Source organism: Podarcis erhardii (assembly GCF_964252035.2).
Source record: "Podarcis erhardii genome assembly, chromosome: Z".
Classification (NCBI taxonomy): domain Eukaryota; kingdom Metazoa; phylum Chordata; class Lepidosauria; order Squamata; family Lacertidae; genus Podarcis; species Podarcis erhardii.
In genome coordinates this window covers 25,013,304-25,041,171 of record NC_138504.1, presented here as the reverse complement: position 1 = coordinate 25,041,171, position 27,868 = coordinate 25,013,304, and the positions used below count along the sequence as shown (strand labels likewise).

At 43.5% G+C, this 27,868-nt stretch overlaps 2 protein-coding genes and 1 long non-coding RNA gene across 6 annotated transcripts in view; 2 read left to right on the top strand and 1 right to left on the bottom strand.

Moving 5' to 3' along the window:
• Positions 1–2,340, top strand: part of GAB3 (GRB2 associated binding protein 3) — an 81,738-nt gene extending 79,398 nt beyond the window's left edge. For all 3 annotated transcript variants that reach the window (XM_081847016.1, XM_081847017.1, XM_081847018.1), the window contains one exon: positions 362–2,340. In XM_081847016.1, coding sequence (XP_081703142.1) covers positions 362–478 — 117 coding nt within the window. In that variant the 3' untranslated portion in view covers positions 479–2,340. The remainder of the gene's footprint in view (positions 1–361) is intronic.
• A 2,953-nt stretch (positions 2,341–5,293) lies between these two features.
• LOC309333639 lies at positions 5,294–18,483 on the bottom strand. Its single transcript, XR_014152626.1, has 2 exons — positions 18,369–18,483; positions 5,294–7,563 (listed from the first exon to the last, which is right to left on the bottom strand). It is a non-coding gene; the product is annotated as an uncharacterized lncRNA (long non-coding RNA).
• A 991-nt stretch (positions 18,484–19,474) lies between these two features.
• The window catches only part of LOC309333486 (phosphatidylinositol-binding clathrin assembly protein-like), a 43,383-nt gene continuing 34,989 nt past the window's right edge, over positions 19,475–27,868 (top strand). Inside the window, exon 1 of one of the 2 annotated variants that reach the window (XM_081847058.1) lies at positions 19,475–20,100. In XM_081847058.1, the coding sequence (XP_081703184.1) occupies positions 19,971–20,100 (130 nt within the window). In that variant the 5' untranslated portion in view covers positions 19,475–19,970. The remainder of the gene's footprint in view (positions 20,101–27,868) is intronic. The other variant, XM_081847057.1, reaches the window with a different exon arrangement.

The window sequence follows — 27,868 nt, the reverse complement described above, 5'->3', positions numbered from 1 at the left end:
GGCAATTCTCTGGGTTCGAAACCCACTCCAGTCTTGCCTGATCAAGAGCTTTAACTCAGAGGAAAACCATTTTCCCCTTCATCTCAAGGTGAACATATCACTGTACTGCACTTTCCTGTGTCTGCCAGGCCTGTTCTGGGCTGTGTGACAAGCTAGCAGATGGGGAATGATGTCTGAAACCAGTAGCAAGACAACAGGCATGCTTGCTTGCTGATGTCACCCCTGGCTTCAAGGTGAAAAAAGAAATGCCAGCTAAGGTTGGAGAGGAGGGGAAGAATTGACAGAAGCCCAGCTGTAGCTGTGTTCATGTTTTGCACGTCCTCACGTATGTTTGTTTGTTTCATTTCCTTCACCTTGGCAGAAACCTTTCCTCTCTGAAGAACAAAGAGTGGATTATGTCCAAGTAGATGAGCAAAGAACTCAAGCTCTCCAGAACACTAAGCAGGAATGGACAGATGAAAGGCAATCCAAAGTTTGAAGAGAGAAGCGTTGACTAGCTTGAATTTGCACATTAAAATCCAGGGAGTTTGGATGATTCAGCAGGGGCAGTGCAAAGCAGACGTCTCTGGCATTGTGAAATAGAGTGATGGTCAGCCGCTTTCTTTAGATGCCACATCTTTTGGGGGTGGAAGGAGCACATCAGTGAGAGAGGATTGAGTTGTACTATGTCCAGATCACATAGTCACTGTCATCTTCTCAATCCCTCCTTCCAGTAAGGACCTGTGGTACCATTTTAACACCTGAATTTGGTCTTCTCTAAACACTTAATGGGAACAAAAGTCTTGCAATGTCACATGAAACACTGCAGTTACTTATTTCTGTTTTAGATATATGTATATAAATGTATATATTCCTGCCTATTTAACAGATGCTGCATCTACTGTAGTGTCTGGTACTGACAGGTGTTTGAGAATAAGGGCTAAACATTGGAAACAATTTAAAAACAAACTTCTTTTTTTTTGCAGGGGTGGGGGGAGTGGGAGTTGAGGGTTTCCCTTAGTATAATATGTTTAACTGTCATTCATTTATTGAAGAATGTAAATAGAACTTTGCACTGTTGACAATGGAAATAATTGTTCCCCTCTTGTGCTCATCATGCATCATGGAAAACTCACATCCACCACAGTTAATCTTGCCCTACTTTCGTGGCCACCTTTCCATCTGATGAGCTCACAATGCATTTGGGGTTTTCCTTTTCCTTCTGTTATGACCTGTGCTGCAAGGAGTTGCTTCCAACGTAGCACAAGCCCTACTGTGCATCCTCTCACTTAACTGAACCTTTCCGAAAGAAATCAACGGAAGCAGCAAAGCTACTTCTTCTTTCATGAAAACAAAGCCTTGACACAGTCGGTCAAGCACTAGAAAGCATTATCTACAAGTAAAGGAAGAAAATGGCATTGAGATACACAGGGATAGTCATCTGGCTTATGGATCTCAACCAGGGCATTCGTCCCAGATGGCAGAGCAAGGATTTTGCTCCCACCGTTGATGCTAGGAAATGACTAGAACAGACTTGCTAAAGCCTTTTAGCAGTAATAGATTTCACTTCACATTTAGCCTTCTTTTAATAAAAATAAATGAGGATATAGCAACTCCGGTCTTCTGTTGGGGGCAGTGGTTTGCTAAATTGGGACTGTTTTAATGTTTCAAAGAGCTTCCACTCCCCCAGTTGCCACCTCTCCCTCCCCATCACTGCTGACAGGGCTCCTTTGTTTATAACAGCTTAGTAGCAGGCTGAAATTGAACCAATGAAGCTTTCACTAATCACTGCTCCTACATACACTGCTGGTTGGATATCTCTTGGGGCCGGCTACAACACTGCTGCCTGTACAGACACTGCCAATAAAGAAAAGGGTAACTGCCAATAATTAGGTCTTGCAAACAGGTTCATTTCAATGAGTTGCTTGGTAGGGGTGGGCAACATGTCACCCTCTAGATAGTCATGGACCAGAACTCCCAGCATTCTTGACCATTGGCCATGCTGGTTGAGGTGGATGGGAGCTGGGGGTCCAGCAACATCTGGATGGTCCCAGATTCCCCATCTCTGATGTTAGCACTGTGCAAGCTCCCTGTCCCTCTTTCAGTTCAAGACACAATTCAGTTTGGATCAATTCACACCCAACATCCAAATCAAAATTTGGAGATCCGAATCTTCAGTCCTCAGAGAGGCATGCATTGGGAAGCCAAAATGACCACAATCCTCCCCCTAGATGCATGACATTTGAATACATGGTAGCTCCTCCAGAGAGGGTTTCAGATAGGTAGATCCAGGGGTTTATGTGCTAGCCACCTTTAAAGCTTGTCCCCTCCCCACACAAATAAAGTGTTTCAAAAGTAAAATGGCCGTAACTTCGTTGTTTTTGCATATAACTGCCTGCAGCTTGAAGACACCTGGTATGAGGTTGCCTTGTTAATAATTGGATTTGAACGTTACTTTCTCCTTGTTCATTGCCCATCTGCAGCAATGGCAGAGAGCAGTAGTGGGATCCAGCCCCACGTCAGAATAGTACCACAGATTGCCTTCAGTCTGAAGGTGTCAACACCACCACAGGAACAGTGAGGGCATCAGAGGAAGCATTTCCTGATGGCACTGGAGAGCATATCTGTTGCTGCTCCCCACCCTCAGCATTCCCAACGGAAGAACTCCTCCTCAATCCACCTGAGAACCTCAGACACAAAGGATTGTATGGCTATGGGACCAGGCTTGCACCTGCTACGAAAAACACCCCTCAAGACAGGCAAGAAACCACACAGGCTGCTGCTACTGCCCACCACCCCAGCAAGCAGTCCTAGGATGGACTAGGCTAACCGGTGGCCTACTAATCTGGCCAGTGATGGTGCTGTTGCTGCCAGCATCTCTGGCCCCTCTGTCTCTGGTGGCACAACAGCTGCCCTGTGGAAGTGTTCTGCTTTTTCACTGTAAGTGTATGGTGTATTCAGAAGACGGACACCTACAAATGCAGAAAACAACACATCTGTAATGCAAACCTAACTAAAAAACTAGGGCCATTTTGGGGGAGGGCATAAGGGAAGTGACACTGCCTAAGTAACAAACACTAAAGATACAGACAATAAACAGGGTTTTCATTTTTTTTAGAATAATATTAGGATTGGGAAAGCATTGTAAAACAAACAGGTATGTAAGAAAGAATGCTGGTATCAACTAAAGGCTAACAAAAGACAAGCTGAACAAAACCCACCAAATTTGTGCTGACATTCAAGAGAACTTGCAAAACAGTAAATGTCTCAGAGAGAGAGAGAGACACGCCTGTAACAGTTCACCACCCTCCAGCACTGTGATTGGCTATTAATGAGCAAAATTCAAATTCCCCTTTCCCCACCCTGGTAGTCCCCTTACATGGCATTGATTTGCAACATTTTGAAGACAAGCTGTCTTGTTTTGGGGAGTGTTTTGCTGTGACTGGCTTGAGAGATGCCTTGACATGTTTCAGGCCTGCTTCAGTTTGGGATCTGTCCAGAGCAGTCACACAGCCCTACATGACATAGGTGGTTGACAAGTTATGTCATTTCAAGCCATGAAATTATTATATACATGAGTGTTGGAATGTTGATCAACATAACATCCAGTTGATCAACAGGATATTTCTGTACCATTAGGTAGAGTATGTTGCAGAGCTGCAGTTGTAGAGACATAGGAAGCTGCCTTATACTGAGTCTATTTAGTTCAGTATTATTGACACAGATATGGCAGCAGCTCTCCAGGATTTCAGACAGGACATATGCCCAAACCTACATGGAAATTCTGGGGGTTGAACCTGGGACCTTTCACATGCCAAGCAACTGCTCCCCTACTGAGCTCTGATGCATTGACCGACTAGATCAGGGAAGGAAAACTGTGTCCCTCCATATTTTGTTGGATTCAACTCCCACTGGACCTGACAGTTGGCCATAGTCTCTGGGGCTGATGGGAACTGAAGTCTCAAAAATACCTGAGTGCAAAAGCTTTCCCATACCTGGACTAGATGAATCATTTATTCCAGCAAGAGTTGTATGTTCCGTTTCTTTCTACATAGACCATCTAGTTCAGATGCAGCATGTCACTTAGTGGTGGCTGGTGCTCATTGGGACTGGCAAGGCGGAAAGCAGTGAGTCCAACTGTAGATGGAGCCAGAGCCAATGACAAACAGAGCCAACTAATTCCAGTTTCTTCTTCATCCTCCATGCTACTGACTACAAAGGTTATGTTTTACCTCCAATTTCAGAGGCAGCATGCCTCTTCATACCAATTGCTGGGAAATGCAGGTGAGCAGAGTGCTGTTGTGCTTGTGTCCTGTTTGCAGGCTCCCCACAGGCATCTGGTCACCTAGTATGAGAACAGGATGCTGGAGTAGATAGGCCACTGGCCTGATCCACTAGGCTATTCTTAATGTTCTTGCATCCTGCCAAGTTCTACAAAGGCAGAACAGAAACTAATGAGGTGGAGGCAGCTGATCACCAGGGTCACCACCTAGACTGGTGCTAAGTTTGAGGGGAGGCAGGTAGGGACTGATGGGGGGGAAATGGTGGGAGAAGGCTGCTGCCTTCATGTCTCGTCTGTGGACTTCCAAGAGGCATCTGTCAAACCACTGCTGGACAAGGTGGAGCCTTGGTCTGGTCCAGCAGGTTTACTCTTGTGTTCTTACAAGTGGGGCATATGAAGAAATATTGCAGTGTGGGGTGCTCCTGTCCAGAGTTCCAGCCAGCCAACCAACCAACCAACCAACCAACCAACCAACCAACCAACCGTGTCTTCTTTCAGTGGACTCCATTGCATTATCCTCCCTGTGGGTTGATGCACATGCACCCAAAAGAGCGAGAGACAACTTTTTGGGACCAAAACCATACATTTTGATCAATGAGCCCAGACAAAACATTTCAATAAGTATTCACTGTAACATTTTCTAACTGAAAGCCTTATATAGATATTTCGCCTTATAAGTGGGACTTGTGGTGGATTGGTGCAGTGTGGAAAGCTCCAGTACAGTGTGCCAGCCATCTAGTCATATCCACTTTCCAGGATACTCCATTACATTTCCCCTCCACTAGTTTCCAATTCCAAGCAGACATTTAGCATTTTGTAGGTGCTAAAGCATGCACAGTCCTCATTGGACTGCTTGGGAGATTTCCATGCCCCCTTAAATCCCCACCCCCCACGTAATTGTTTCTATTTCTGCAAACCTTGTAGTTCCTGCTAGCATGCCAATTCCTCTTTTGTTTCTCAGGATTCCTGAGATGTAGCCATGATGTTTGTGCATATTCAGTAATACACACATCCAAAAAATGAAGTGCTAACTCAGTTATAAATATTCATCATTATTAGTATATATTCTGAAGGCTTTGGTGTTACATATGCTACAATCAGAAGGATGCAAAGAAGATTGGCATGAATGATGCCTACCCTGCTCTTCAGCTATGAAGGCTCTCATAGTGACTTAGTGACTGGCATACAATCAATTTAAACAAGACAGTCCCTTAAAAAAAAAAGACACACAAGGGGACAGGGAGGGAAATGGGGGTTGGAAGCAAACTCAGGCACCTGTTCTCTTATAGCTTTCTAGCTGGCATAGAAACAGTTCAGGTGAAGGAGGCTCCTGATGGAGCTCGTCTTCCAGCAAAGTTGAGAAAATAGCTCTAACGAAGTTGTCACAAGGTGCAGAAAGTCAATGATCTCTCTGAAGATAAGAGAAAGTGCTGATAAAGGGAAGTGAGGAGATACTATGGGGGCTGGTGTGGAAATGTGGAGAATTTCAGACTGGAAAAATTAAAAACAGAGAAACTGAAATTGACAGATTCGCCCATCTCTAATCTTCAGGTCAACTGGATTTGTGCTCTGTTTTGTTGTGTGGGCAGGGAAAATAGGACATTTTAAGAACTTAATTTCCCTGTACATTACAAAACAAAGCCTGTTTGACTTCATTCCTAAAGATGCTTCTGCTGCGAGCAAATATACAGTGGAGCTGTTTCTAACAAAATCAGGCTGGTCTAAGCCAGGAGATAATCACAAATGACTTTACAACTCCTCTGGTCTTTCTGCTCACAATGCCTGATTAACAAATCAGATCCCAAAACAGGTAAACTGAACATAATAGCATCATATATTTTTTTTCCTATTTACAATGCTCAGGTTGTGAGCGCCTTCATTTACATTACCATGGGACCATCCACGGACAAGAAGATTGTTATTAGTAGTATTCATTTTGTTTCTTTTCCACTTTGTATTTTTAAGAAAAAAACCTCGAAGCGGTTTACAACACATTAAAAAACCAAACAATCCAAAATAAAACATTACTGAAGAAAGTCCAATATAAATTATGCATTCAAAGCAACATAATTAGTAGGAAGCTAAAAGATTTCAAAATAAAACATTATGAAGGAGGTCAGTTACAGAATGAGCATTTAGCACAGTAAAGTTAACAAAAATTACACATTTCAACAGAAAACATTTAATAAAGGGAGTCAAATATAAAATGCACATTTAAAACAACATAATTAACAAGAGAATGAAGTATTATCATAAGCATAGAAGATACCTGCTGCTGCTCCTGCCAATGGTGGTTCATGTTGGGTGATGGCTGTGGAAGCTCAGGGCTTCAGTCCTATACCTCCTGTGCTATAACAAGTCTGTGCATGTGACTGTTAACCAGAAGGCTGGTGGTTTGTGCCCACCAAGGGATTGGCTGAGGGCAGGATTCCTGCATTGCAGGAGCTTGGACTAGATGAGACCCTCTTTCAACTATACAATTCTATGAGTCTATGTGGAAGCCTTATTGAGCTCAGTGGAACTTTCTTTGGGCTAGAAATGTATGTGCTTATGCCATAAGTCATATAAATCTAGGCTAAGGAATTTATGTGCTTGCCCTTTCAGAAGCATTTTGCTATGCTCTCCAAGTTTAACTCTCACGGACATGCCAAATAGTTAAGCTGCTTTGTTTTTTGTTTTTTTTTTATGTAGCAGGAAAAAGGAAGTGAATATCAGATCAGGAAGTGGTGGAGCAATTGTATTACTAAATGTGTAACTGGAGCAGAAGTCAGCTGAAAACATCTTGGTTTGGCTGATGTATTGGCTCCTGTCCTGAAACACTGTTTGCATGAACCGGTTTTGCTTTGCTTTTTTGTCCCAAGCTGAGACATATTTTGCTGCTCACCTGCCTCTCTGAGCTTTGATAGCAGCAAATGCAGATATTAATGAGTTCCAAAACACTCTATTCTGCATTCAAAAGCTCGTCACATTTACATCATACATTTGAAGCACCTGTCCTCCCCCAGAGAATCCTGGGAACTGTAGTCTATCCCTCACAGAGCTACAATTCCCAGCACCATTCTTCATACTTGGGTGTAGGAATATGCATTGATTTTAAAAGAAAGCTTTACAACAGCCTTCACTAACTTCTGACTGGGGCTGATGGGAGTACTAGTCTGAAACATCTGAAAGGCACCAGGTTGTCAAAGGCTGCCTTGCAGCAATGTGATTTTCATTTTTTTCTTTCTTAGTGCTGCTGCCTGTCCATATAAACTGCTGATTTATTTCCTGTTTTCTTTTCCCATATGCTGCGTCTGCAGAAGCTGGAGAGAGAGAGAAAGCGTTTTAAGTGTAGCATTTCAATGTAAAATGTAGAGTGGAGATGAGGATATTTCACACCTGCTTTTGAGAAAATAAATGCATTTTGCTTTGTGGGTGCTAATTAGGTACAGCAAAAGGATGAGGAATCCCACCTGCAAATGACGTGAACTGCTCACAGGGGACAAAAAGAACTACTCTGAACTGCAGCCATTTTTGGTAGCTGACGTTTAGGCAAAAAGATCTTAAGCAACCTCCAAAGAGCTCAAAACGGTACATATAGCTCAATGGCAGAGCATCTGCTCTGCATGCAGAGGATCCCAGGTTCAATCCCTGGCATTTTCAAGTGCCTCTGGGAGACACTCCTTCCTAGATCCCTGAAGAGTCACTGTCAGTCAATGTTGACAGTACTAAGCTAGATGTACCAATGGTCTGACTCAGTATAAGTCAGCTTTCTTTCAGATGTGTTGGGCTGTAGCTTAGTGCTTTGCACACAAAACATCCCAGGTTCAATCTGCAGCACTTCTACCTAGGGCTGGGAATATCCCCTGCCTACAACCATTGAGCACCACTGCCAATCAGTGTAGACATCAGTGAGCTGGAGAGACCAGTGTGTTCTGACTTGGTATATAAGACAAGGAACTGGGCACCTCCAGACCTGCTTTGCTTTAGCAGCTGCTGCATCATGTGCCTTAAGACAATTGCTTTTAAACCTGTTATATGCTAAGCAACACATTGCTTAAGGGGTTTGCAGAACTTTTGTACTATCGCCTTTTAATGTGTTGCTGTGGCAGCAAACGTCAGGGTCTGCTTTGTAGTGGTGGTGTTTTTTTTTGTGTGTGTGTTTTTACTAGAACTCCAAGATCCACCATCCAGAACCAGGTGCAAAAGACATTTATGTAGAATGCAAATATTCTTCAACTAGATATGTGTGTCATTCAATATTATGCAATTGGCATCAGGGGACATCCTGAAGCTAAATATTGTGTGTCTCTATCTGTGCGTGAGACATAGCTGTCAAGCGTCCCTTATTTGGAGGGACAGTCCCTTATTCCAGCACCATGTCCCGCTGCTGTCCCTTATTGATGGATGTCCCTTAAATGATGTCCCTTAAATTTCAAAGGAAGCAGCTCCTCTCCCTCCCTCCCTGCCAGCCAGGGAGGAGGGAGGCTCCAACTGTGTTGCTTGGCTGTGTTGCTCACCCAATAAGGAGTCTAAGAACGACTGGGGGGTGGAGCTTGCATGCCTTGCGCTGATCAAAACGGCCACATTTCCTGGGGACTCGCCTTTGCTCAGCGCTTCCCAGCGGAGAGGTGACGTGGTTTTCCTTGAGGCTTCGTTTGGTTGCTGGCTGGGCTTTCTGCCTTTGGCTCAGAGGGGCTCAGAAGTTGAACATACCTGTGTTGAGTGCTTGGATCGGAATTGGATGGATACGTCATCGACAGCCCACTCACCCTTGCCGGCGAAAAGGTCTGTCTGGAGCGGGGGCACATGGTGGGGAAAAAGGAAAGGAGATCTCGTGGGAGGGGGGGGAGGCTGTGTGTGTGTGGCTAGTTAATGCAAGCTGAGGAGGTTTTTGAATGCTGGACACCATTTTGTTGCACGTGCTGCTGCAAACTTTGCAGTGCAAAGCCAGGCCGGGGAGCTATGTTAAGTTGAGGCTGCATAGGCCTTGTGGTGCATGTGATTCAGATTCTATTCAGTTGAACCTCTGGTTACAAAGTTGGTAGGACAGTGTTCTTGAAGCTGCCAGCATGTGTTTGACCAGACTGCAGGAGGACAGGAAGACTGGAGTGCCTGGAACAGGTGAGGCTGCAGGTCCCTTATTTTGGCTGCTGATCCCTTATTTTCAAGGCTGCTGGTCCCTTATTTTCAAATCTGTAAGTTGACAACTATGGCGTGAGAGAGAGCTTTCTTTATTTTAGCAGCATCATTCACAAGAAGAGGGCAAGGAGAGTGGTTTTGTTGCTGCCATTCCTAAAACAACTGGGAGACAGAAACCCTTGCCAATCTACCTTCTGCCCATGCTGTACTGTAACCTTCAACAAGAGTCACTTTGAACTGCTTTTTACTATTGGGCCTGTAATGCTTTGGACTCAGAAGGAAAGGAATAACAAATGTCCCTTCCTGAGGGATACCATAGAGCATAATCAGGAGAATCTGGGGTGGCTGGACCAATTTGAATGAAATATCTCCAGCTGAGAGCAGCATGTACAGCACTTTGAGCTCCTATGAGAAAAAAGTGGGATATAAATGCATTGAATAAATAAATATTTTGTTTATTTTCAACTCAAATGAGGCTGCTTCCCAGCATTCCATAATAATTTTGAGTCTGTAACAGATGAAATAAGTGCAGACTTTTTTCTTCAGAGCTGTCACTACCAATGAGATTTTTAAAGAAGAAAATAAATGGGAGCCAGACGCTCCTAGCTTCTGTGTAGATCTCTAAATGGAAATAGGCTGGCATCCATCCATCATATGAGCAGTACATTTAGATTTGCAATGATGCTTTTGCTTCTAAATCTATGGTTTAATTACATGCTCCCTGCTGTAAAGATCTGTATTTCAAGCAGTGCATTTTTATTTATTTATTTTGTGTAACATGGCCGTTGGATTATCTCCAGCATTTGGGGCTGTGTTCTTTATTTGTTTGTTTTAATGCTAAGGAGCCTAATGAGCCCAACAAGGAGAAAGATCCTGTTTTCACTGTAATGATGCTCTGCCAAGCAACCCATTCCAGATGCAATGTGACTTTGGAAACCTTTTCAAAGCCTCCATTGTCATCTCAATACAAGTGTGTGTGTGTGTGTGTGTGTGTGTGTGTGTGTGTGTGTGTGTCTTTACAGCTGTCACCAATTGCACATCTTTGGGAAACAGAGTCAAAGCAACTGGGTAGTGAATTGCACTGGTTTAAAAATGGAATGAAGTGCCCCCCCACCCCTGCAATTACTACTACAAGATATAGTGATGGCCCCCAACTTGGACAACTTTAAAGGGGGTTTAGATAAATTTGTGGATAGGGTTATCAGTTGCTACTAGTCAGGACCTACTGTATAAATTGCCTCTGGTACGACAGGCAACATGCTCTTGAAGACTAGTTGCTGGAAATCATGAGTGAGCCAGTGGCGTGCAGCGAAATTTTTAACAGGGGAACAGTTAGGACCAGAGGCGCCAACTTGCAAGAAGGATGGGGGGATGTCATGCGTGTGACATTATTATGTCCTGACATACGCGCACGTGAGCATCACACCTCCCTAAGCCAGCCAGAAGCTTCCTGGGCTTTGCAAAGGAAGTGCCAGGGCTCTGACAGGATGCTGGAGTACTCCTGCTTCCTTCCAAAAGCCGGGTGGTCTTTGGGAAGATGGCAGGACAGATCTTGGACCCATCAAAGCCTCATACCTACCTCCCTAAGCTGGGCAGAAGATTCCTGGACTTTGGGAAGGAGGCACCAGCAGAAAATTTAGGGGACTAGCCTATTCCCCTTATGACGACATGCCACTGGAGTGAGCAGAGTGCTGTTGCGCTCAGGTCCTGCTTGTGGGCTTCCCATGGGCATCTGGTTGGCCACTCTAAGAACAGGATTAAGGACTAGATGAGTCTGAACCAGCTAGTCTTGCCAGGTGCTCTTATCCATGTCACAAATGAGGATACTCCTGAGATGTGGAGGCTGGTCCATCAGGATAATTGAGAATACTCCACCAACCTTAGCCAGCCCTACACCTGCCTACCTCCTTATTTACATGCATCTCAGGGGGTGGCACTGGCTGTCAAGGTCTTCCTCCTTAGTTGCAGTGTTGCCTTTGTTGAACTGCAGAAGGATGGGAACAAAACTAGGATAAGCTGTCTCTGCTCCACCAGCCGTTTGTTCTGGCTCTATATATTGTTGGTCTCCCTGCCTTTTGCTCTTCCAGTTCCAAAGGGCACCAGCCTTCTCTGCTCCTGAGCACATGTGAGAGAGGCGAAGGGGCAGAACCCAGGAGTCCAACAGAGTGGCACAGCAGACAGTGGCAAAGTCAACAGAATCAGATGTGCTACAAGCAGGAAGTGGAAGTTGGAGCTGATGGGAGTTGTAGTTGAAAACATCTGGAGGGCAGTAGATTGGTAGAGCATCTGCTTAGCATGCAGAAGTTCCTGGCATCTCCAGGCAGAGCTGTGAGAGGCTCCAGTGTGAAAACCTGGAGAGCTATTGCCTGAAAAAGTAGAAAATACTCAGCTAGATGGACCAAAGGTTTGAGTCAATATGAAGCAACTTTCTGTACATCTTTCTAGGTTCCCAAAGCCTGAAGGAAACAAAATGGGATGCCTCTGGTTGAGGAACTCAGTGTCAGTAAAGGGTGGAGGTTAAAACTTGCTAGAACACCCATGGTAGAGTTTGAGTGTTTAAAGGAGATAACAGTTGGGAGTGGCTTCTCGTTCAGAAGCATGCCTCTTAGTTGTACTGGCATTCCAGCTCTACAATTCTATGATTCTTTGATTCTATGATAAAGTCTTGGTGTACCACAAGAGCAGCCTCACAATGATATACAACGGTGGAGCTGAAAGCACAGCACCTAGGAATAAGCTGCATCAAATAGCGTGCCACGCACTTCTGGCTAAATATGCATAGGCTCATGCTGCACAAAATGTTATCTTTTTCATTATTGAACAGCATCAGGTTTGACTTTGAGACACAGTGATGGACTTTGTGCAAAGTGAATCTTGAGTTGTGAACAACAACAGATTCCTCCACATCCGTATGCTGAATTGTAAGATACTAAGCAATGAGATAAACTTTAAAGGATTCATTCAGGACCTTAACATCGCTGAACTGAATGGAGGGGCTAATAGCATTAATACCCCAAAACGGTGTTGCTTCTGTTGTAAAGGAAACTTGGATGTAATGGTTCTATACTTAGGGCAAACAAAGTCAATGTGGTGCTCTCCAGATGTCATTGGAATCCAGCTCCATTTACCCCGGGCAATATGGCCAGTGGTCCAACCAGATCTGCAGAGCACCGTATTGGCTATCTCTGACTTAAGGAAAGGTGGGCTAAGAGAAGGATGAGAAAAGGGGGGGGGGGAAGGGGTGAAAAAGATGCCATTTGCAAGTTGCATTCTTCACATTCCCAATGAATTGCAGTAGGAAGGATATAATTTTATATGTTGCTATGCAGGCTATTATGTCTACAATAGAAACTGATAATGTGTGACAGCAGCTTATTTCTAGACCAATCATGCACTGGAGAGCTTATCATTTCTAGACAGACTGCTAAGATCCAGTTTTCTTGCCGCCAAATATTGTTTCCATCTGATTTGTAATTGTTTGATGGCCTGTTGTTTGTCACAGTCCAGGTGCTAATGGACAGATGTCCCTATCACAAGACCACCATCACGCTTGATTGCAGCTGTTCCTTCTCTCAGGGCAACTCAGCATTTATTTATTTAGCTACTGAATGTATTACGTGCATTCAACTGCTTTCTTTCCATAGTGAATTACAGAATTGGTTATCTTCATATCAAAGCTATACTCATAGTGAAGAATGGCAGAGCAGTGCTAGAAGACCTAAAGGTGTGATATCACATTAGCAAACTAAATTATTGTGGCCATGCCCCTTGGCTCAGCAGGACTCTTCTTCACCTGCCTCTGACAATCACTTTCTTCTCAACTTTAAGATTGCCACCCATGTGGCCACTTTTGGCCATGTCCAGAGTGCATTAGATAATAGTTCAGGACCCACAGGTCACAAGGCCACACCAGATGAGTCAGCGCAAAGCTGTCACCACATGACTTGCCACAGCCTCTTCCTCACTCCCTGTTGGCCTTGGAAGAGGCTATCCATCTGATTTCAGCAGCCCCCCTGCTATTTATTTATTTATTTATTTATTTATTTATTTATTTATTATACTAAAACCAAACTCATTATCCAAGAACAGAACCTTATATAGCTCAAATGGCACCAGACATGTTCATGGAGGTTCAAAGGAACCCCCCTGCAGAAATCATTTCCAAAACTACCCAATAAGGACTGAGGGATCCTCCAGATGACCTATTTATTGAGCATTCATCCTGATTAGCTTGCATAAAGCTTACATGGAATGTGGATGATATCCATTATTTATTGAGCATTGGTACTGGTTTGTTAAAGGGGTATCTATAAGACATTGAGCATTTGTTCTACACTCATTCCAATTTGTCTGTGGGGCACTTATATGTTTTCCTGTTAATCATTTGTTAATTCCACATTTTCCATTGCATTTTTCTGCCACTTTCTGGACCGCAAAAAGTCCAGTTCTTTTTTTAAAGTGGATTTCTGGTGCTTTAATCCATTTTAATTGCATAAACCTAAAGTTTGGGTATGCAGTTTGGAGACACCCTGAATATGCTCAGTGGTTATATAATGCTGACTTACTTGGGGGGAGGAGAGAAAACAGGATGGAGTATCCTGGAAAAGTGCTTGACAGTCTGGCTACAACTGTGGCTCTGTACATGATATATCCCAGAATCAATGGAGACTGTCTACTTGTTTTTTCTACACAGTCAGCACACAGTCTAGAGCTACAGAATACTGTATTTTTCGCCCTATAAGATGCACTTTTCCCCCTCCAAAAATGAAGGGGAAATGTGTGTGCGTCTTATGGGGCGAATGCAGGCTCCTTGGCTTCAGCGATAGCAACGCGAAGCCTCCGAAGCCTGCGCTCCAGAGGCTTCGCGTTGCTTCTGCTGAAGCCAGGAGAGTCTGCTCTTTGAGGCTGGCGGTGGGGGAAAGCAGCGCTTCCCCCATCGCCAGCCCCAGAGGATGGGGGGCAGTGGGAAGGCGCGTGAAACCTTCCTGCTACTCTCCAACCCGGCTTGGAGGCTGGCGGTGGGGAAAGCAGCGCTTCCCCCATCGCCAGCCCCAGAGGATGGGGGGCAGTGGGAAGGCGCACGAAGCCTTCCTGCTACTCTCCAACCCGGAGGCTGGCAGTGGGGAAAGCAGGCTTTTCCCCAAGGAGGCAGAAGGGACAGACTGGCGGAGTCCGTCCCTTCTCCCTCCTGTGGGCTTTTGCGGGAGGTGGGGGAATTCCCCCACCTCCCGCAAAAGCAGGCAAAAGCCAGGCGCTCTTTAAAGCGGCTGTGTAGCTTCTGCTGGCTTTTCTAGGAGGTGAGGGAATTCCCCCACCTCGTAGAAAAGCCCGTAGGAGCCGCGCAGCCTTTAAAGAGCGTGCCGCTCTTGGGGGCTTTTCCCCAAGGAGGGAGAAGGGACTGACTGGCCGTTTCAGTCCCTTCTCCCTCCTGGTCGAAAAGCCCGCAGGAGTCGCGCGGCTCCTGTGGGCTTTTGCGGGAGGTGGGGGAATTACGCCACCTCCCGCAAAAGCAGGAAGAAGGTCTTGGAGTAGTGCACAGGCTGCGTGCAGCCTGTCCGCTGCTCCCAGAGCTGCGGGGGTGAAATCATATTTTTTTCATTGATTTCCCCCCCTGAAAACTAGGTGCGTCCTATGGGCCGGTGCGTCCTATAGGGCGAAAAATACGGTATTTTTTTACCCCTGGAAAGCACTTATTCAAACACTAGTTTCATTCAGAAAATAGTTTATTGCAGATTGATTCTGCATTACCCCAATTTGTTCATTTGAAAGCAGATGTAGGCAAAACCAGATATGGGGTGTGTGTATCCACACTTGCCCAACAGCATTGTGGGTGATGGTTTAGTGTGCAAGCACTTAGACTTTGAAACTCCCTGCATGTCGATATCAAGCATGCATATTCACTGAATTCTTTTTGGCACCTGCTACACTCTTTTTAGACAAGCCTATATAGGTGCTTAGAAAGTTGATGTGAATTTAAGCTTGTTTTAGTGGTTTAACTTTTTATATGTTCTAAAACTATTACTTTAATTTTTTTCTTGATTTTCTTGTTTTATCTTTTTGTAAACAGCTTTAAGATTATTTTTGTTACATTCAAGCAGTGTGTAAATTTTATGATTGATATATATATATATATATATATATATATATATATATATATATATATGCAGGTTTTGGTGTCCTCGGGTGTCTTCCCGTGTAAAAGTTGGGGTGTCTAGGCGACGTCGCCTAGACACCCCAACTTTTACACGGGAAGACACCCGAGGACACCAAAACCTGCATTCCTGTACCCGTGAAAATCTACGAAAGCAAATATATATATATATATATACACACCAAGAATGAATCAGCACTTCCTTCATTCACCTGGGACATGTGCAGGGAGGAAAAGACATTGATAAACTAACCAAGGAGAGGGTTTTAAAATACATTATCAAGTAACCACACCAACCTTTGCAGACTCAATCTAGATTGAAGGCAGCATGTCGAGGATGAGCATGGATAATTCTGGATTGAGAAAAACTGCTTTTGTTCTGCAAATGTGTTAGTGTGTACAGTCTCTGAATAGGAACAATACAATATTTTGTTGAAGGTCCATTTACTTTATTTATTTACAACATTTCATTCATTAGAGTAGTAACAATGGAAACCACCAGGGTTTTCAATTTTTCATGTTTTAACATACATATTTTAATTTTCATAGTGTACTGTGGTTATAGGGTATGTGATATGCGCTATGATTTTAACACTCTCAGAGGAGTGCAGTTGCTAAATTTATGCCACTCCTCTAGTTGAGAAGAATTCTGAAATCAGCATGCTTACATTTACATTAGCTAGTAATTACAACTAACATGGTTAAATGGGAGCAAAACCTGTCTTTGGCAACAGTCTCAATTTCAAGGCTATGTTTTGTGAAAATTACAAAATTTCCTGTCAAAAAGGGAACTGAAGTGTGCAAATGGTTGCTCTGAATAAATGTCATGCAGATGAACTCCTATAGGAGCATTGCATAATTTGGCACTTTAATGCTTCTTTTGTGCCTCTCAATCCTCCTCCTCCAATATTTTATCTGCTAGGAACACAGTTAGGGACTGAATTAAACCTCCTGCCCAGTTACCTATGAGACCTCAAACAGGGTACAGAATTTTACAGCGACTGACGCCACCTGCAGATTCACAACCCGATTTCATGATTGAACATATCCTCCCCCTTTCCCAGTGACTTTTCAACCCGTGTGGGATTTAGTCTTTTTAAAAACAACAACAACACATTTTCAGCTTCTGAGGGCACTGCTTTGGAGAAGGGCATACTGAAGGTGGTGTCGCTTTGTACATGGAAAATGATCAAGGAGCCCTCCAGAACAGTGGGAGGATTTTTGCAGGTGTATTCTGCAACATGCCATTAACGCAATAATAGCATATTAATAGTGGATTTGTACTGGACCATCCAAACATCACTCTGCTTTATTAGTTGTTCTGCAATGCTTCTCCAGTGCTGCTGCATTACTGCCATCTGAAGGGACACTCTTGCCAGAAGCTGAGTTGGAATATACCCCAGTTCAGCAAAGGTACCACCAAGGCCAAGAAGCTGCCAGCATGGTTAACACACATGGTTAATCTATTGGAGGCAAAAAGGCATATTGCCCCCCCCCAAAAAAACCCCAATTTAAAATCATGATAATCAACGACTTATTAAAATAGATTATAAGCAGGAAACAGGCTATGGTAGTGGTTGGACCTTTGGAGGAAAGGGAGGCTGCATAAGGGAGGAAAAGGAGATTTCAGAGACGCTGAATGATTTATTTGCATCTATATTTACTACAGAAGACGTATGTTAGATCTTTGTGCCTAAACTTTCTAAAGAAAGGAGTCAGAGGAATGAAGACAAATAATGGTAATACCTCTAGGGCATATGGGCAAATTAAATGAAATCAAGCCACTGGATCCAGAAAATATCCAGATAAGAATTTTTAAAGAATTCAAATAGGAAATTGTTGATCTTCTAACAAAATTATGTAACATCCCCAAGAATGGCTTCTGCACCCAAGAACTGGAAAGTGGCCCGTGTAATGACATTTTTTTTAACACTTTCTGAAGAGATCCAGGAAACTACAGGCTGGTTAGCTTAATGTTTGTTCAGTCAAATCCTCCATGTTTAGAGGTATTATGAATAGCAGTTGCTTGGTTGGGGAGAGGGAAAAAATAGCAGGAAAGTGTTGCTATTGCCCTCATGAGTCCCAATGAGAGGGGAAGCAATATATCAGTAATTATGATGATGTGCTTGTGAGCTTCTCAGAGACATCTGGCTTGCCACTGTGGGAAACAGGATGCTGAAGTACGGTAGGCACAGGATCTTTGGTCTGACCCATCAGGGATACATGTATGTGTGTGAGATGGAGAGTTGGAGTGTGAAAGAGATGGATAAAACGAGTGTGTGAGACAGAGAGATGTAATGACTGTATGTCTGTTAGAGAGACGGTATGTGCACATGTCTACGTGAGAGAGACATGTGTGAGAGAGAAACAGTATGTATGTGAGCATGAGTGAGATACGGAGGGCATGCATGTGAGAGAGATGGGAGTGTTTGTGTTTGTGTGCGAGAGAGAGGTGGGCAGACAGTGAGAGATGGATAGAAAATGTTTTCGTGTGTGAGATAGAGTGAGCAGGGAGCCTGTGTGAGAGAGGGATGCAAGTGTGTGTGTGGGAGATAGTGATGAGGTGTGTGTATTAAGAGAGATCAATAGAATGATGATGATGATGATTTATTAAATTTGTAGACTGCCCTTCATCCAACTATCACAGGGAAGTTCACAGCATAAAATGCAAAATGAGAACACAAAATGCATAATAAAACAAAGAGACCAATAACTCCACCCCCAACACATTGAAAAGGCCATAGAATGTTAATCAGCCAAACGCTTGGTTGAAGAGAAACCTTTTTGTCTGGTAAAAAAGAAGAAGTGTATAACAAAGGCACCAAGACAGCCTACCTGGGGAGAGCATTCCACAAACAGGATGCCACTGCGGAAAAGGCCCGTTTTCATGTTGTCACCCTCCAGACCTCTCATGGAGGAAGCACACAATGATGGGTCTCACATGACGATGGCAGGATCCAGGTTGGTTCAAATGGGATGAGGTGATCCTTGAGGTATTGCAGTCCTGAGCTGTTTAAGGCTTTATAGGTTGAAGCCAGCACTTCAAATTGGGTCCGGAAACTAATTGGCAGCCAGTGTAATTGGGCCAGGATCGGTGTAATATGCTCAAACTCTTGCCCCAGTGTACAACCAGGTAGCCAAATCCTGCACCAGCTGAAGTTTCTGAACTATCTTCACAGGCAGCCCCACCTACAACACATTGCAGTAATTGACCTGGAGGTTACCAGAGCATAAGATGACAGAAGTCCAAATAGGTGTACAACTGGGCCACCAGCCAAAGTGGATGGGAGGCACTCAGGGCTGCTGAGGCCACCTGAGCCTCAACAAAGGATCTAGAAGAAACCCCAAGTGACATACCTGTTCCTTCAGAGGGAATGTAACCCAATCAAGACCAGGCAACCTCCCATCCATCCAGTCTAGGGAATGTGTGCTATATGTGTTATGTGTGTGAGAGAAATGAGCTTGGGTGAGAGTTGGAGTGAATGTGTGTGTGTGTGAGAGAGAGAGATTGAGCTAATGTGTATGAGAGAGACAGAAAAAGAGGGCTGGAGTGAGCTTCTGTTAGGAGGGAGAAATGGACCGAATGTGTGCAGGTGTGTGTGAGAGAGATGGAGCGACAGTGAGGGATGGGACGAGTGAGTGTGTATGACAGGGTGAGGCATGGATGGTGAAGCGAGCCTGGCGCGTGTGTGCACTTGCGAGTGTACGTGCTTGTGCTTGTAAGACAAGGAGCGTGTGTGTGTGAGCACCACCAGCTCGCCCGCCCGCCCGCCGGCACACATTCTGGCGGGCGGAATCCCCCCGGGACCAGCGAGAGGGCTGAGGCGTGGAGGGAAGCGCGACAGGCGGGCGAACCATGGTGCCCGTCACCTGACGCCGCCGCAGCTCCGCCGCCATTTTGTCTGGGAGTGGGAACGCGAAAGGGGGAAAGAGATCGGCGAGGAGGGGGAGGAGGAGGAGGAGGGAGGCGTGGTGTAGGAGGAGGAGGTAGAAAGGGGACGGGGTCCCAGCTGAGAGGGCGGACAAGCAAGCAGGCAGGCAAGCGGAAGGAGAGGATCTGTCTGAGGCAGAGGCGCCCGCCAGAGCGAGCCGGAGTCATCTGAGGGAAGGAGGGAGCCTCCGTCCGCCTGGCCTCGGTTGAACCCCTCAGCGGCAGCAGGAGGAGGAGGCTCCAACAAGGCCGGTGCACTGGGCTGGGCTTCTCCTTGGTGGGGCGGTGGCCGGCCCTCCTCCTCCTCCCTGCCGCCCCGTTGCCCTCTCGGCCCTCCTCCTTCTACTCTCTGGGCTGCCGCCGCTGCTGCTGAGGGGATTTGGGCGCCGGGGAATTCCTCGCCCTGCCGCCGCCGCCGCTTCATTTTGGGGTCCAAAGGAAGAAAGGCGCCTCAAGGCCGCGCGACCACCACCACCTTTCTCCTCCTCCTCCTCCTTGTCGTCGACATGTCGGGCCAGTCGATCACGGACCGGATCACGGCGGCGCAGCACAGTGTCACCGGCTCGGCCGTCGCTAAAGCCGTCTGCAAGGCCACGACCCACGAAGTCATGGGCCCCAAGAAGAAGCACCTCGACTGTGAGTAGCGCAGCCGTCGCCGGGCCCGCCAGGCGAAGGGCTTGAAGGAGCCTGGGTGGGTGGGCTGGTGGTGATGGTGATGGTGGCGGCTAGCCCCAGCTGGTGAACCCCTCGGATAGGGCTCTCCCTGCCGGCCTTTCCAGCCCCCCGGGGGAATGACCTGCCGAGTAGGGAAGGGTCGCCGCCGCCGCGGGGATTGACAGCGCAGCCCTGAGCATGGCTGTTCAGATGTCAAGCCCGGCTACGCGTTCAAAAGGGAAACGCTCTCTGCTAGTTGAGGTGTGTGTAAATGTGTGTGCGTGTGTTTTAGGATTTCAATGCAAAAATCACACGAGGAGTGGGGCTGGCTGACTTTCCAACCTCGCCCCGTTTGCGGGTCAGAGCGAAACCGTCAGACTTGGTGGGTATAGGTTTAGTTTTGAAAGGGCTGAGCGCAATGCCACTACTGGAAGGAAAGCAAGCAAAGCAGGGGGGCGGGGGGCGGGGGGCGGGGGGAGGTTGCAGCACGACTAACAAACTAGGATTGATAGGGTTTGTTTCTGGATGTTAAGGCTGCAGTTTTGTGCTTGCATACCTGGAAGGAAGCCCCGTTTAACTTTATTTTTGAGGAGGTAGGGTTTTAGGATTCGGCTGTTCAAACACAAATGGCTTGCTGAGTGCAATGTATGTTTAACTTTCGGTGTTAAAACATAACTCTCAAATTGGCAGTGGTGGGTGTGTTAAACTACTAGTACGAGTTCAGGGTTGTCAAGACAGACAGGAGAAATTCATTTAGGAGGCTTGAAAGAGACATTACCAGCTGGGCAGAATAGGGTTGTTTTGTGGTTGAAATTGGACAAGATAGATTCTTGGCAGGGTGCAGGGGAAGGATATTAAAGCAGGAAAGTTTTGTTTTTTCTTAGTTTTATTTCCCCCTCTCTCTTAATCCCAGGACTTGATAATGATGGCAGTTCATTTCCAGTGACACATTGACTCCTTGATTGTTGAGCTTAGTTACCAATTGTATTCTTGGGGGTATCTGGCCTTCTCCATCACTCCATCACTTGATATTACAGTACCAGACTTTCTGGTTGTGATTACTTTGGTAGTTGGTCGTGTATGCGACATTTGCAGTAGGAATGAGATCCTGCCAGTATTGCAACAGTTGTCAAAAATTAGTGGGGCTGGGGACTTGGAGTGAAATGTTGACAGCCCCTTTCTTTTGCAGACTGAAGACTTGCTTTTTCAGAGCCTTTTTAAAAAAAAAATAATAATATTTATTCCAGTTTTAAAGGTTACAAAAAGAAAACACTAAATTAAACAAGAAAAAACAAAACAATACATCACAATAGATACATACAGACAAAAAAGGAAAAAAAACACAGAAAAATGCCAACAATTAAGAAAAAGGAAAAAAAAACAAGTCAAACCTTCCCATAACTTATTTTTCATCTGCCTGTTTCCTTGACCTCCTCACACCTCCCTTTTTTGTATTCCAGTTCAATTAGATATTTCAGCAAATCCTTTCCATCTTTGTTTTTATCCTAATAATTTATCTTAACATACTGTAATTTTACATTCTCTTCTTTCACCAATTAACAATCCAATTTTACTTAATATCATTTCTGCTAAAACCACATAACTTCATTCCAACATCCTTCTAACATTCCTTAATTTTACAATGTTTCTGTAAATAAACTTTAAATTTCTTCCAATCTTCTTCCGCCAACTCTTCTCCTTGGTCTCGGATTCTGCCAGTCATTTCCGCCAGTTCCATATAGTCCATCACCTTCATCTGCCATTCTTCCCGGGTGGGTAAATCTTGTGTCTTCCAATACTTTGCAATAAGTATTCTTGCTGCTGTTGTAGCATACATAAAGAAATTTCTGTCCTTCTTTGACACCAATTGGCCGACCATGCCCAGGATAAAGGCCTCTGGTTTCTTCTGAAAGGTATATTTAAATACCTTTTTCATTTCGTTATAAATCATCTCCCAGAAAGTCTTAATCCTTGGGCATGTCCACCAAAGGTGAAAGAATGTACCTTCGGTCTCTTTACATTTCCAACATTTATTATCGGGCAAATGATAGATTTTTGCAAGCTTGACTGGTGTCATGTACCACCTGTATATCATTTTCATTATATTCTCTCTTAAGGCATTACATGCCGTAAACTTCATACCTGAAGAGCCTCTTACTAGACTGAGGACCCACTTTTTAATTTCAACCTGTACCCAGATCTTGTATATGTGTTCGTGACTTGGGCTTGGGGAGAGATCCAAAGTTCAGTAGTAGTGCTTATTTGCTCATAGAAGGTCCTAGTTTCAATTACCAGCATTTCTTGTTAAAATAGAAAGGTGGTGCTGGGTGGAATCAGTTATCAAGTGATGAGAAAGACCCCTGTCTTCGAACCTAGAAGATAATTGCTAGTCAGAGTAGAAATTCTGTGGTATAAGTCAGCTTCTAGTGCTTTGATTTTTTTCTTTCTAGGAAGAGCAGGTGCAGAGGAGTACAGCAGGGCTTCTTACAGTTGTGTAGAAGAGAGAATTTCAGGTGATGTGGGGTAATTGAAGCTGGGCCTGCAGAAACCACCTTTGGTGTAAAACTGGGAGCCCTGTCCTTTTCTGCACGTTTTCTCTCCTGCTGATCAAACAAAGTCAGGTTTTCACCCACTTGTGAGACCTGGCAAAGTGGGAAGTTTAAAGCAGATGTTTTAAAATGGGCTAAAAGGAAAGGTGTGGTGGATGTAAAATGCTTTTATCAAACAATATCAGTATACTTGGCTATCCTTGAATAGTATTTACCTGTTGCTGTGCCCACCCGCCCCCCAAAAGCAAAGGAATGCTGTTGCTTTCATTAGTAAGGTCAGTAGGTTTTAGATTCCCCCCCCATCTTGTGAATTTACATTACAACTTCCAAATAACTGAAATTAAAATATCTGTTCCCTAAGAAGTCAGTGAATGAATATTGTCAAGTGACTCTCATCATAATGGAATCTGCCTCCAAATAAAGAACATTCTTAACCTGATGCCTCAAAGGTCTGAAGTCTTCTGTTAACACTTTGACCAGATAAGATATTGTAGTCTGTTTACTTGGAGGTTAGCAGTCTTGTTTTACGTGTATGGTTAAAAACTGCAGTCCTGGAAGATGAAAGTTTTCATCCTGAAGTTAGAGTAGCAAGCTAGTTGAGAAATTGCCCAGTTTGTCTCACCTCAGTCATAAGTTTGCTGGGAAAAGTCACTATCTCTTGGCCTCAATCTTTATCTGCAGTATGGGACTAATACTAGGCTATCTTATGTGGATGTTGCAAGGATTTCTGAGATAATGTATCTGAAGTACTTTGAACATTCTAAAGTGTTTTATACATGTTCAGTAATGCTGTTTCATTAGTGCTGTATGTTTCATAATGTATTCAACAGCATGCATAAAACACTGTCTACCTAGAAATCTACTTGCTACCCTTTGATGTGGAGAAACTGTGTTGACATGAAATGTAGTTACTCTGCTGCATATTGCAAAACATATATTGAATCTGATTGTTGCTTGGTGTGAGTGTGTTTCCTATTACTTTCAAGGACAACTCCCTCTGACTTACCAGGGGCTCCAGCTACTATGTGGTGCAGTAACAATGTGCATTTCCCACGTCTTACTCTGTGATTAAATATTTCTTTGTGAATACTGATTTGTTTATGATGTACTCTTCGATCCTGTTTCTGCAAATATATAAACTGTTTTGCAGGGCAAAAGCCACCCCCTTTTGAGCCCTTCTTGTATTTTCAATTTTTTTTAAAAAAAAGCCAGTATCTAGACACTCTTTACAAAGCAATACATAAGAGGCAGGCACTATTTTACTTAGTTCAATAAGAAGCATTAGTTGCTTACAGTGTTCTGACCAGTGATTGCAAAGGCACTGTGGTGACTGATAAGAATTTAAGCGTTTATTTTAATGTTTAACTTGACTTGTGATAGCCCCCATCAGGTATCCTTGGTGTCCTCCACCTCCTGCAGCAGTATTTCTGCCTACAAGCCCATTGTGTTTAATCCCATTCGATTCCAAAAGATTATTGGAACTTCTTGTGCTCAAAAGCTGGATCTTTCAAAAGCAATAATATTCTGAAGTCTGAATAATTATGTAGTCCCTGTTGTCATCATTGGTATGCTAGCATCTTAGAGTCTTTTAAGTATAACACAACATTTTGTTGTCTGGATCATTTCTCTATCTTCTGCGGTTATGAAGTCACCCAAGGCCTAGGTCATAATGTAACCTTCATATGTGCTTTTGAAGAATGATAGTCTTCAGAATGAAAGGAAGTATAAATTAATTATAACATCCGAAGTTCTTGATCCCAGAAGGTTAGTATATGCAGCTGTTGCAGCAAACAACAAAGAGTGCTTTGGCACTTTAAGGACTAAACTTATTTATTGATGCTTGTGTATTTAAGAGTAGTTTACAAAGAGTGTTTTGGCAGTTTAAACTTACTTATTGATGCTTGTGTATTTAAGCATCAAATCTTAGTAACCATAGCTCCAATATATTGTCTATAAAATCAGAAGAATACTTTCTTGTGGTTTCTGTTTCCTGTGAAAGGTTGAAGTTCAGATGCAAAGTTGAAATCAATAATTGAGGAATAATTGATATTGATTTATATATATTAGTAACATTGTATTAATGTAATATTTTATTTTTATATGTAACTATGTATTTTTGTACTATTTTGCATCAGGAAATTAAGAGGTGTTGACATTATGTTATTGAAGAGTTTTAAAAGCAATATCTATCTCTCTCTCTCTCTCTCTATCTATCTATCTATCTATCTATATCTGTACTTTTTGCCCATTTGTTAAAATGAGTCTATAATGCGAATCTCACTCCACTGGAATAATTAAGTGCTAATAATTCTTTATACAACATGCCATTATCATGAAGTTCAAGAAGAGCTGTGAAGTGCTTATGTGATTTCTTGTACATGAGGCATTGTTTTTTTAGGTTGTGGAAAAAATGGTTCTGCTTAATCCACTAGTTTCCTTTGTTTGAAAAATGGCTTTTATTTAATGCTGACTGTGTAAGGAAAGGTTGGTGTTTTGGAATTATCTGAAGCTGGGAGCCACTGGGGTGTTTGTATTGAAGAGGTTATCAAGCACTGCTATGCTGGTTTTCTTTATAGAAGCGGAATAATCTGTTTTTTAGGATTGTTAATACAGGGTGGATGTGGGTAAGAAAAGATATGTAAGGTAGATAAATGGTATGCACTTACTCAAAGCTTTCCTCTTGTCTTCCTTCTTCACATAGCACTTACAAGAATGTATGATCATCTCTTTAACACTTTCAAAGAAGAAGTATACCAGTTGCAGTAAAAATGAAACTAGAACGGTATCTTAGGCAATAAGTGAAAATTTGGGTCCAGAGAGAGGGTTGATCAGAAGCCCAGCAAATCTGATGTGGTCTTTCACAAACTGTGAATGCTCTCCAGCTTAGACTGCCATTTGGCATATCATAAAACTTTCACACCATGCATCATAATTGATACTTCAAACATGCCAAGATTCCTGCACTTCATGTTTTTAAAAGATTGTTTTTGTAAGTTACTCTACACAGAAGGAGAGATGATCCATTGACAATCATAGCCTCTGGTTACAAAATTTGTACATCAGAACAGATCACCTGCGTATCAAATAATATAAAAGATGCTTTTGTTTGTTTATTCATGAATCCCCTTTTTGTGGCAGCTTGGTATACTTTGTTTCCCAACTGTTTATCCCTTCATAGTTGAATGGATATTTGTTTTGGTTTTGAAAACTTTGAAACATGGATGGGAAGCCTATGGCCCTCCAGATATTGTTGGAATCCATCCTACATCAGTCCTAGCTAGCATGGCCAGTAGTCAGGGATAATGTAGGCCAACAGCATCCCTATCCCTGCTTTAGGATAACTATAGTAATCTTTCTCTCAGTCTGCCCTCTCTGTCCAAACATGGTATCTGATAGCAATCTGGTTTCTGATTGTGAGTGGGTTATCCTGGCACTGTGATTTATGTATTTTTCCAACTGCTGGACACACTTGAGAGAATAATTCATTCTGATACAATCTTGTATTTGTATCTTGCTGATCAAAGAGCACTGGCAGTGGTGGTACTTTGCAGATGTAGTAGAGAGATAGTAAGGACAGCAAGGTATTGTTTGCCAATGCAATGGACAGAACATTGAACCTGAATTAAAGGCAATTTTGGAAGTTTGGGCCCAGTCACTGAGCTGGTTTGCACACTTAATCTTAACTATGGTTTAAAGGTGAAAGTGCATTGTGCTGATGCATGGGACCAACAAACCTTGGTTATTGTTTGTGATTTGTTTGGAGCCAGGTTTAGTTGTAACTCTAAAACAAATCATAGCTTAGATCTTGCTGGCATGGCAAAGAAGCAAAGCAGCCGTGATTTAGCCCTGTTTACCAGCACAAATCATAGTTAACCTTAATTGTGGCTTAAAGTGGCAGGCAAATGAGGCCACTTTGTCTCAGCCTAAGGTTGTTATAAGAATTAAATAATAGCATGCATGCTGCCTTGAGTGTTTTGGAGGAACCAGTCGAGGGATGCAGATGTAGTTTAAAAACGTGTGCCCATATAATAGGCATTTCAATGTGAAGATAAGGAGAATTAACTTAAAACTGGGTCATCTGAGGGGCCCTACTAGCCATATGTCTGCAAGAAATTATATCCTGCAAAGATATAATAGTGTATTTAACACTTATAAAGTGCATAACATGTCCTAAGCGCTGCACAGATATTAAAGGTAAGGCAGTTTGTATACATTCACATTTATACACTTTACACCTGAATCTGTAGCCTGTTTATGTGTTTTCATCTTCATTGTCCAGAGATGGCTACTGTACTGATATTGGAGAAACTTGAGAGCCCCCTTTCTATTCCACTTCTTTTTTGTTATCTTTTGAGGAGGGAGGTTTCTATGCATTGACTTGTACTGCCATTTTAGTGTATCCTTTCATGATAATTCTAGGAGAGCTCCAGTTTTTCTACTGACTTGGCTAAAGGAAGCTATAAATGGCAACCAACAACGAAATATTGCAATGTTGCCTCAGAACCTAAATTCTAGAAAATTATTGTAAATATGTTAGCACACTATCAGGTTTAGAGTAAATCAGCACTAAAAGTTACTTTGAGAATAAAGCTGAGGAAGTCAACTTTTTAAGTGAATGTATACTGGAAAATGTTTGATCAATTGTATTTTATTTGTGAAAATTTATAAATAAAAATAAAACCAACCTAAATTCTAGGCTCCACTCAGCATGGAACTGGAGCCTTGGATTGCTGCTTGGGGCTCATAGAAAACACCTCTTTTCTTTCCCATTATTTTGTATACCAGTGATTCCCAACTGGTGGTCAGAATTTTCAGAAGTAGGGGGCTTGGCTTTTGAAAAACAGGGGTTCCATAGTACTTAGCTATGGGAACCACTGGTATATACCAAGGGTTCAGAACTGGAACTAGCTGTCAGCCTGAACCAGTTTTATTACTGCAGGGAGGTGGGGATGAGGTGGAGTGTTGCTTAGGGATAAAGGTTTGTGGTTTTCTTCAACTTTATGGCATAAATATTCTTTCTCTCCCCTCCTCCTAATGCTTATTTCCAGATTACTATAAACTGTTAAGGGCTCAACAGGTCACTTCCTTTCTTAAGTTAACACATTCAATATTTCATTGCTCAGCTGCCCATAACCATGAACTTCAAGGTTGTTCACAATTCCACTTGTCCTGTGCCTAGAAAACACGGGCCTGAGAGGTTT